We start from the raw sequence: 11,744 nt of genomic DNA, 5'->3' as shown, positions 1-11,744 counted from the left end.
AGGTTTCCTGGATGTTCTCCAGAAATTTGCAGTTTCATCTGTTATTTGTGGTTTCTTCATGTTTTCTGAGTTGAGCGTAGCTAGGCAGCATAGACAGTGATGGTTTAACCTGCACTTGACTTATGTGTGCACAGTTTTATTGGCATTAAACATGCACCGACAATGAGAGCATACACTTTTGTATGTAGTAATACTGAATACAACAAAGATCTGGCAAAAAAATTCTGTGCTGAAATGCTGAAAAAATACAATAAATCTAATTTTTTTTAAATGAACTCGACTCCTGCAGTCACTGTTACGAGTTACTTTTTACGACAGCAGAAAACGTGTCTCAGTTGAATGGGAGGAAATGAGTGGTTAGCATCAGCATGACCAGCAGCTGCCACTGTGACCAGACAAACCTCCTTTGGTACTGGTTCTTTCCCTCAGAATCTGTCTTCCTTCGTGACTGCTCGTCCTTCTTGAGCACTCGTCCTTCTAATGAATGTCTGTGAATGAGTCACACTTGTTACCAATTTAACAGTTGTCTTGTTTTCACTCGTTGTGCATGAAAATCAACATGTTTTCTCAAAACAAAATCTCAGTTCTCAAAAATTGATAATAAAACTACTCTGTATCTTATACAAAACACAATATTTTCCTGCAGTTGCAGAGAAAATGAGCAGCTTTAAACCCTAAAAGCAACATGTGTCATTTTTATCAATTTCAGCATATCTACAAAGCTGAGAAAGAATAGCTAAATTAAGTGACATACTGAAACAAATAAGAAGAGGGACATAAGGTTGGACTGAACTCAACAGAGTTGGTTTTTGTGGCAGAATTTTATAGTGAGCTGGGAAGCTTTGCAGCTGCAAGCACGCTTCCACAAGCTCATTTATATGAGAACTGTGGGTGCACTGCTGTCAGATACAATATGTCCCACACTGTCACTTCATGCTCTCTAAATTGTGATTCCTGCTGCTCCCTTCATACAGGGGTTGCTGCAGAAACACTTTCAGATTTATGATAAAGTTTATCCCAAAATCAACGTAAGGGATGTTGCTGTTAACAAGAATTTGTCTTTTTTCAGAAACATTATACACAGACACCATTGCCAGAAGCATTTGCTTGTCTGCTTTCACACACACACACACACACACACCCACGAACACACGCCCACACACACACACATATGAATTTGAGTGACATCTCATTTATAATCTTTGGTGTTTATGGAAATCTTTGGTCATTCTACCAATTTATTGAATTGTCAAACAGAAATGCGTGATTTGTCTCTCCAGAGAACATGTTTCCAGTCCTCTGGAGTCCAGTGACATGATTACATCCAACACTTTCAATTCATTTGTGGATTTACAACTTTCATGCATTTGCTCGGCCATGGAAACTCACCTCATGAATATCTCCATGTACTGTTCTTGACCTAATCTGAAGGTCACATGACATTTGGAGGTCTGTAGTCGATGACTCTCTAAAAATGTGGTTATCTCTGCTCAACCCATGCCTCAGCATCTGTTGACACCACTCTGCAGTTTTATGTTGCTCCTAACTTTGTGATATAGTTTTTATGGATTGACACATATACTGTAACAACATACACTCTGACATTCATATGTATCCAAACCTAGAATGTAAACACAAAGTCCCTCTTCAAACTTAAACATACTCAGACACTGTTTTTCTTGCTATCAGACACAAAGATAAACAAAGAGCAGCAGGACTGAACTCTAAGCTTAAAAAGGGTAAAAACAAGACAGAGGTCAGAGGTCAGAGGTACCAGTAACATGTGGCTTCTATTAACACTTCACAGGACACAGATGATCTCGCAGAGGCGAAGTATATTGAAGTTTGATTAGTATTATAATATAGTACAGCTTTTATTGACGTAAACATTATTGGTGCTGGATATTACAAATGTTACAACACCGCCATCTTGCGGTCACTACAATAAACTGTTACACCCCACAACCTGTGGGCTTTTCCAACAAGTTTGGACATTTTAATAACAGTTTCAACAGTATTGAGAAATTCCATTTTTAAAAAAATCAAAAAAATATCTTTTAAATTTTTAGAAATGTAATTAAAATGATTATTCTGATTAGAAATAAATAAGGGAAATAAATTATGTCAAGTAATACCTTAGTTACAGACATCAAAAACAATCAGCTACAGCTTGAAGCACTAAGCACTTGTCTGCAATATCTATGTTGACCACCGGATGGCGACATCTGCAGCATTTGCCTCATTTTCTTTCCAACGACTTTAATTTGCCATCTTCAGGTAATGTTTTGCCTAATCAAAGATTTAATTTTCAAAACACCATTCTGATACCTATGACAATTATTTAAAAAACAAACGATTTTTCTTAGCATAATATTACATGTTGCTGTGACGTCTTAAGCTAATCGTTAATTTTGCAAGTTGACAGCCTTTGCTCAAAGTGTTGCTATATCAAGCAAGAGAGCAAAAGTAGTGCGGCTCTCTCACGTCAGACACACGTCTATGTGACACCCTGCAACATGTGTTCGCCTGCTGGGTTACCGCACAAGAATACGTCAAAAAGGCGGTCCTTTGTGCACTCCGGAGCAGAGGGTTCATATCCTGCTTCATTGTCGTGAAAAACTCCTAACTGCATCTCATTCCCGCCTTGAAAACTGTCAGGACGTTAGTGCACTCAGCGGCATGGAGGGGACCAAAGGAGAGGAGCGGCAACCGGAGCAGGCAGCGTCTTTATTCGGGACGTCCGAGCTGGAGAGCCAGAGGATCAGCGCAGAGCGGAGGAAGAAGCGGAATCACTGCTGTAAAATCATTATTGGGGTATGTGTTGGAGCTAAAAAAAAACAAACAAACAAAAAAAAAAACTTTTAAGCTGGCATCACGTCAATTACTCACAACTAAAATGAAGAAACTCAATATCACGTTTTCTAGAGTGCAATAACTAGATTTTAAAGTTGTAATGCCTTCTTTGAAAAAAATGCAAGCTCAGATTCAATTTAGACTTTTTGCAATTGTTTTATTAGTTAGTCAGTGTTAAGTTGCTACAACTTTCTTTTGCACTGCAGCGAAATCTCCATAAAATACAAAAACCACAGCTTCATGTCAACATTTTCACCCTGTTTGCTTTGCCCGTCATTAATCCACAGCTGTCACAGCTGAGACTGTCAGTGGTACCAGAGACTAATGTGGAAACTAACTGTTTTCACTTCAGTGCAAAGAGACAGAGGCCAGGAAATGACCCGCAGGTGTCCTCCAGTTGTTTCTGTGGAAAGCAGAACCAGACCTCACAGCACAGTTTAGGTCAATTGGAAAGTCATGAGCAAAACATTTGACTCACTCTGGGTATTGACGGAGAAATTAAGTTGTTCTATTTGTAGTTTATTCATGTTTTTTTCTGCCAATTGTCCTTGAAAAATGCTGTTTTCCAGTTCATTAAATTCTTCAAAGCTAAAATCTACCTTTTTACAGGCTGTCAATGAGTCATTAAACAAAATGTTCTTTGAATCACATTTTTAATCAGGCTAATTTTAGGGCATTCAGATCCTTTGAATTTTCACACATTAATGGGATTGTATGTGATGGGCCAAAAAGGTCATCATGAAGTAGCAACGCAACAAAACATTTTCAGTACTTTTTCACAAATTAAAATCTATTGGCTGTGATGTGTTTTACTTCAGTTTTCTGTCCTCTTTTCCCTGATGCCCATAAATAAATACCAGTGCACCCAATGAACTACAGAAGTCGTATAATTAGAAAAGGGAATCCTCCTGTGAGTAACTTAAAGTCAGTATAAATACAGCTGTTCTGTGAAGGCTTCAGATGTTTGTTAGAGAACAACGGGGAACAAGCAGCTTCATGAAGGCCACAAACACAGCAGACAATTCCGAGATCAAGTTGTAGAGAAGTTTAAAGCAGAGTGGGATTATAAAACTATATGTCAACTATATGTCTAGAAATGCGTTGGTCACACTAAAATCAAACATTTTGGCTTGCCTGCAGACCATGTCTATTATGAACACACCGTGCCCACAGTGAAACATGGTGGTAGTCATATCATGCTGTGGGCATGCTTCTCTATAACAGGACAAGGGAGGCAGGATGGATGGAGCTAAGTAAGGGACAATCCTGGAGAACCAAAATGTTCTTATGCAGTGGTTTAGATCAAAGTATACTCTTATACTGGAATGGTCCAGTCAAAGTCCAAACCTTTATCCAATTGAAAACCTATAAAAAGTCTTGAAAATGAATGCTTACAGATATTGCTCATCCAGTCTGATTTGTCTTGAGATATTTTGAAAGAAGGAAAGACACATTGTAATCTATATATTTGTCAAACTGGTAGAAACACATTAAAACACTTGTCTGTAAATACAGAAAATGTTGGTTCTACAAACAGCTTTCGACTCAGGGAGCTAAGTACAAATGCACACCACACTTTTCAGATATTTTTTGGGGAAAATAAACTGAAAAGTATGTCTCTTTCTCTTCCACCTCCTAGTTATGCACTATTTTGTTTTGGTTTATTTAAATCTACCCAGAATTAAGTGAGCTGTGTGGCTTTAGCATGACAACACATCATGACTTTCCCAAGGCATTTTGTGGCTTATGTAGAAATGAGCATGAATACATGATGTCTTAATTCTCTATTGGGTTCAAAACTACATCTGCCAGCAACGTGGTGCACTGTTTTTTTCTTTTGTAACTCAGAGTCACAAAATCACACTTTAAAGAACTTATTAATCTGCAAATCATGCAACTGTTACATAAAACAACATCTTAGACCAAAGTTTTAGATCCCAGTGTGAAAAAATGCCATACTGTTATTTAGTCAAACACATACTGTGCACTTTGTGTGTGTGTGTATGTGGACATTATAAATGCTGCTTATGGTATCAGACCCAAGTATGTGTCACACTTCCTGTGCCATTTTAAACCTGGGTGAGAGTACCCATGTTATTTTGTATCGCCCTGAAAGGGCCTTTTACTCCCACAGTCAAAGGTTTCTCAAAATAGCCTCCTTTATTAATAAGCAAACAGACTAACCACGCCCAGTCCAAGTAGAGCCAAAAATCTGCGATAGGTTTTTTTAAAATGCAAAAAGCAAATGACTGAAAACTTTAAGTGAAAAAAAGACAGCTTGAAGTTGTTTTTTTATGTTATTTTTCTGTAGTTAAATCATACAGATACGTAAGTAAATATATTTTTTTTTTATTCCAAAATCCACCTCATGCATAAATTATCAATGGAACTAATTTGTTTACGCATATTCCTAAATTATTTCCTTCTGACTGAGTTATTTTCCTTCGAACCACAGAAACTCCAGATGTCTGCTTAGCACTGTAACCAGAGTCTAGACAGTGCAAAGTTCCATGACAATGCATGTATTTGGACCAATAACAATTTTACTCTTTGAAAAGGAGTATCTGGAATTTTCCTTCAAGCCTTTACCTCAACTTGAGGAAAATTAGTTCAACACTGGCAGACAAGGGATCCCTTAGTCTAGGTTTTTCATTCTGTAACGTTCACTTTCAAAGTAGACTTCAGACATCACTCTAACTTGGCAATCTAGGGTTTATTTTACAATAACATCTTAAACTGAAGAATTTTGATGAACTGAAGCAGAAAAGTACCACTTAGAGTCAAACTTGTAGGTGTGAATGAGACAAACTGTACTTTTACTTCCCACAAAGACACTGCTTACATTTTATACTCCCACAAAAGCAAATCAAGGCACCCTGTCTGCTCACGTCTCCATAAAAAAGAAAAGAAAAACGACCAGACACCAAATACACATAACATGTTATCATAACTGTCTAGGAATGCCACATTTGTAAGTGTGAATCACACTAAAAGGATTTCTTGTGGTTGATAATCCCACCAATCCTGCTTTTTGAAAGCTGACAGCCTTGCAGCACACTAACTGTGAAGAAGTATGAGTTTGAAATATGTTGTTTTTTTATTTTGGGAGCGGGGGGTTGTTGCTTAACTTGTAAAAGAAAAGAAATAACCACAAACTAGCGTTTTTTTCTGCAGAAGTGGTAAATATGTGGTGGTCATCTTAGTAATCAAAGTAATGGCTATAATAACCTTTAACTATGTTTAATTTAAATAACTTTATGTTTTTAGTCCCACTCCTGCAAACTGCACCTTGTGTTGTGATTTAAAATAATACTTCCTGCAAAGTGATAGCACGATGGTCAAAGTTAAAAAGCAAAATATAACTTCTCACAAACAATATTTAATTCTGGCTACACAGAAGATGCCAAGCAGTCTCAGACTGCAGGGTAAGTAAACAACCACAAGAACCACTGAGGGTCTGTTTTAGGCGTTGCTGCCAGTGAGACAAGGCAGAACGCCCCCATCTCTCCATAAACAGGGTGTTTTCTTTGAAACGCCCATTTAATTACAAACCCCTCACCCTCCAGAGCTGCCGTCCCTCAGCAGATAAAACCTCAGCAGCACTTGGTTCACTCATTTTGACACATGAAGATTAATTCTGGGACGCAGTTAGCAAGCCTCAGAAAATAAAGTTGAACAATGTAACAATCACAGGACTGAATGTCAACTCAGTTTTGTGGTTTTAGTTATTTATTTGAAACAGTTTTCTTTATTTTTGCTGAATAGATAATGACATTTTCAATTCCAGTTATTTTTATGGTTGGCAAAAACTTTAGCTTTTTGGCCCCAATAACAAAAAATTTCCTAGGAGGAGTTATGGTAAAACTTTTAAAACCGTAGCCGTCAAGTTTACCAAAAATAATTAAAAGTAAGACAACCAAATATAGCAAAAGTAAGAGAGTCAGTCACTGTTTCAGGGTTTTGATTTTGAAGCCTGTAAAGTTATTTTTGTTTGTGCTTCTTAATGAATCATGTGCTTGTTTAGGAAAAGTCTTTCTTGTTTTCGGGAGTGAGCCAAACACTGAATCAGTCAGAGAAATGCGCATTTGTCTTTAGATATTTTATTTAGAAAATTAGAGTAACTATCAGAGATCAGCGTGTGAAAAAAGAAAAGCAAGAGATAAGTGAAACTTAAAACATACAATTCTCCTTTTATGTCTTATCAGTCACGTACTGATAAGTATGTGACTGATAATCTCTCTCCTGTAGGGAGTTTCTCTCAGTTTCTCCCATCTCTGGTTAATTGGTACCTCTGTCCGTAAATCAAAACCTGTTCAAAGGAGTTTCAGTTGGAAAGAGAAGAAAAAACACCTTCACTGAAAACTCTGTTATCAATTCCATAAGTATAACACCTGCTCAGAAATCTTCATTATCAGTTAATTCTTCCCAGTAAATAAATGAAAGTTTTATTTTCCAAGACATACTCTGGTGACTTAAACAGCAACTTGTTGTCTTCATTCAGGTTGCACTGCTGTGCTTACTGATCGTCATTGTGACTGTGGCGATTTCACTGAAAAATGGCTCTAAGAGCATGGGTAAGTTTCACAAAGACATCCAGTTTTCTGACTTTTTACACTGTTGATTATAAAGCATTATTTTTTTGAGGATATATTTTCTAGGGTACATGTGTCAAACTCAAGATCCGTAGGCTAAAATCTGGCCCTTAATAACTTTTTATGTGGCCCTCTTCCAGATTAAACAATAAGTGTGCTTAAATATTATGTCTTAAACCAAATCAATGCAGTTTTTATCTGTTTACTGCCAAATCATGTCAATCAGTCCCTCCAGTTTCTTGAGAATTATCGAGGAAATTCACGCAAAATCAACAAATCCCTGCAGTTTTTTGCACTAATAATTGGGAGTTTATTGCAATTTTTTTCTAAAATTGCCAAAAAATGTTTTTACTTGTACTAAACATCTCCCTCAGCCTTGATTAATGTCAGATTATAGTCCAGGATCTATACAGCGTGTAATAAAAAGTCACATTTATTGTCATGCATAAGCGCAAATATTTCCAAATATTTCCAAATTAGTACAACAAATTCTTTGATTTTTATTGCAAAAAATAAAAAGAATCACAAAATCCTGGAGGAACTGAACATCTGTTCAATAATATTATTTAATTTTAAGAATTCATTGATATTTTTACAGTTTGTGAAAAGGTTTTATTAATACATTCTGGCACAACCGGCCCTTTAAGAGCATTTGTGATCTTGATTTGGCTAAAAACAAAAATTTGTTTGACACCCCTGTTCTAGGGAGTGGAAATGCATATGCATGCAAATGGCATTTGTTAGTGTTCATAAGAACGTTGCTACTGTTAAAGCTTCATTGGTAATCATCCTTTGCTTGGCAACCTGTTCCAGTTAAACAATCTTTAAACAAATGCTATGTTTCAAGTGGCTCAGAAAAGCCTTAGCTTAAATCCATCTCAGGAACAGCAAATCAGAAATGCTAAATAATTTAAGGATGACCGTAGATTGTGGTAGGCTTACTGTTCTCAAAGTGTTGGATCTTATTGCTACTTTCAGTATTGTTGACCATCAGGACATAATGAGCAAGTTAATGAACCCGTTTAGTTTTCTGGAACAGTGTCAGTAGTACTCTGCAATGCTTCATACAAATGTGTCACTTGTGAACACTTTGTTATTGCCTCCCAAAACCTCAGTATTAGGCAATGTTTTGTTTCTATACAGTCATGACTTTTTATCATGACAGTATAGACTCCCTGTCACGCCCTGTGTGTTTGTAAGTCATATCTAAAAAAATAGATATGCACTCTTAATTTTGATAATAGGGAAAGCAAGAGATATATCTATAACTATAGAACCTAAAGAAAATAGGTTTTAAAATTCCCTACAATAGGCAATAAAAATGCAATTTCTGACATGATGGAAATACAGTACCACTGTATTTATTCTCACCTAAAACAATTAAAAGTGCACATATCATATCTGAGACACATGATGACATCATCATGTGATAATATCATATTTATTTAATGAGTAATTAATTCATAAATAATTTCATAAAATGTATTTGTAGTTCTAAATGAAAATTTTTAAACACTTTTAGCTTGCCAAAGTAGATATTTCTATCATTTAGTGTCCAGATCACGCATGACCAAATATGCAAATTAGGTAATGATGTCATCTAGTGACTTTTAGGACAGCCAATAGCGATTTTCCTTGCTGAAGAGTTGGTAGCAGTGGGTGACGTGTTCAGTAGAAGATATGAACGACAGTGGTAATAAGCCTGGTGCCTAGAAAAAATAGTAATATCACATTTTCAAGAAAGTTATGAGTAAATAGATAACGAAAAAACCAAAATAAAGGGTATCAGTTTATAACCCACTTTTCCTCCAAGAGAAGTGAGTAGACTGTAGTGTTATTCCTAACCTTTTGGCTTAGCTAAGGCTACTGTTAGCCTCCTTTTCACTAACATTTAATCAGTGAAAGGAAATATTTAACAAGATATTCATATATTTGACTTGTCCATGTACCTTTTAGCACACTTTACAACAGGTGAATATGAGTCACCAGCTGCTCTACCTCCCCATACCAGCGTAACTTCTCCTCCTCGCTATCACAGTGAAGAAGGTGAGCTACACTGTGTTCACTGACATGCCAGTTAGCATCTCTGCAGCAAGTCACTGGGGATTTCTCTGACAGAGATTCAAACAATCATTATAAAATATTATTAATTAAAAAAAAAAATCATGATTATGATTGGAAAAAACGGGTAGTATGTTTTATCAAACAACCGTTCCAGGAAAAAGCATCATACTAACTGTGAAGAATAGAGCTGGAGTGTCATCGTTTAGCAATGTTGCATTGTTGATTAAACCAAAAGAGAGTAACTGGGTAGAGTATCCTGACTCTTCTCAGATAAAAAAAAAGCATTTCTGTTTATTTTAATTACTGAGGAAAATGAAATTCTAAAAGCACTATATGTAAAGTATACTAGATATAAAGGCACTAAACATATTTTTTTTAAATATGTGATCCTTGATAGTTTATTGATATAGTGGTCATTAATGTTGATAAGCATGCTGTACCATGCATTCATAGAGTTATATAAAAATAATTTGTATTATCATAACACAATTTTTTATTCATGTTTGAGGAGTTGATAGATGGATTTGTTGGGTGACAGGCAGGGTACAACATGAACACAGTGACAAGAGAGAGAAAAAAGCAAATTCAGTGTTGACAGTTACGTTCCTCTCGTTGCCATGTGAAAGAAGGCCAAAGCGACGGGACAAAATCCACACATGCACGAGGAAAACATCCAAAATAAACAGACAAGGCTTCTGACTGTGAGGAAAAAGAGATACATTAGGGCCACCATGCAGCATGACCCACTTCCAAACTGTACACATGATCCACTCAAGTCAGTCAGCTCAGAAACCCTTGAATCACATGCAATAGCTACCTAAAAATCAAAGTTTAGGAAAATATACTTTAACTGACATGCTTTATTTTTAAATCTCATACGATCAGTTGCATTGACAAAACTGCCAATTGTCCATTTTTTTTGTAGTTGTGTAAACTAATTTAAGTAAGTGCCTCTTCATGTTTGTTTTCAAGTCATTACACTTTCTTTTATCACTAACTGTTTATCTCTGACTTCCTCTCTCTTGTCCAAGATGTTTGTGTTTCAGACCATTTCAACACTCCCACAATCTGGTACAGGAGAATTTAGCAAAACATCCCAAACACAAAGTGATATTTCCATTTTCTGAGTTTTGCAGAAATGGATGCATTTGGAAATAATGATTCATATCAGTACCCAGAAATACTTATAATCCAGATAACTGCATTTCAGCAGAATCAGTGAGGAACTTAAACTGAAAAAAATGTTTGGCACTAATTATTGTCAATTGTTCTGTGGTAAACTTTTCAAAGGCAGAAGCAGCTACTTAAAGGAATGGTTTGGGGATTTCCAATCAGGAATATATATTTTTTTCTCTTTTTAGTTTGATGCCAACAACAACCTTATTGCAATCGAGTACTTCTAACCTAAACTTAATTCCAACATGACTTAATTTCTCACATTTCTGTTCACTGTATGCCATAATGACAGAGGAAATTTCTCAAATAAAATGATGAATTACTTGCATATAACTATTCAGATTCTTTGCCCAAACATTCCAAATTAAGATCAGGTGCTTCCTGTTTTCATCTGACCATCCTTCGAATGTTTCCACAAATTTACTAGATCTAACTGTGGTAGATTCAGTTGATTGACCCTGATTTGGATGCAAACACACTTGTTTATATAAAATCTCACAGGTGAGAGCGCATACTAAACTACTAACCAAGCAGTTAATACAAAGGAAGTGTCCATTCCATTTTAAATATAAATGCCAACTGTGAAGCATGGTGGTGACAGCATCATGGTGTGGGTGAAACTGGGTCAACACATAAGGTAAAGTTAAAGCTGATTCTTCCAAAGTGCTTTGTGAAAGCTCTGAGTGGCTCAAACTTAAATCTAATTGTGCATTGATGTGGGGAAAGAGGTTGCTTTAAGAAAAGGCTTTAAATACTTAGCGATTTCTTTTTTTGTTTTGTCTTATGGACTACTCTGTGTAGAACTTTTAGTAAAAAGGTACACAGCACAATTTTTAGTAGGGCAGTATTATGTATGTCATAATGTTATTCTGTCATCAAAAACTCACCTAGAGTTTTGCTTTGATTCTTTCATGCATGTTTGAGAAATCCTTTAATCTCCATAGCAACCATTCAACTGTGCAAAACAGATGGGTTCAGCTCCGCCTCTGAGCTGCAGTTTTCAAGTTTCCACTTAACTTGGAAACCCTGCAACAGTTCCTTCAGACTAGCAAGCAGCAA

At 36.3% G+C, this 11,744-nt stretch overlaps 1 protein-coding gene across 1 annotated transcript in view; it reads left to right on the top strand.

The window, feature by feature from the left end:
* Nucleotides 1-2,505: 2,505 nt before the first annotated feature.
* enpp1 (ectonucleotide pyrophosphatase/phosphodiesterase 1) overlaps nt 2,506-11,744 on the top strand; it is a gene marked incomplete at its 5' end in the record, with an annotated part of 381,118 nt that continues 371,879 nt past the window's right edge. The window contains 3 exons of the mRNA XM_032584724.1: nt 2,506-2,814; nt 7,355-7,427; nt 9,402-9,491. Of these exons, the coding sequence (XP_032440615.1) occupies nt 2,506-2,814; nt 7,355-7,427; nt 9,402-9,491 (472 nt within the window). The remainder of the gene's footprint in view (nt 2,815-7,354; nt 7,428-9,401; nt 9,492-11,744) is intronic.

This window comes from Xiphophorus hellerii, chromosome 15 (genome assembly GCF_003331165.1).
Source record: "Xiphophorus hellerii strain 12219 chromosome 15, Xiphophorus_hellerii-4.1, whole genome shotgun sequence".
NCBI classification, from domain to species: Eukaryota; Metazoa; Chordata; class Actinopteri; order Cyprinodontiformes; family Poeciliidae; genus Xiphophorus; species Xiphophorus hellerii.
Note: the sequence above shows the minus strand (reverse complement) of the source record. Positions and strands in the feature narration are given on the sequence as shown.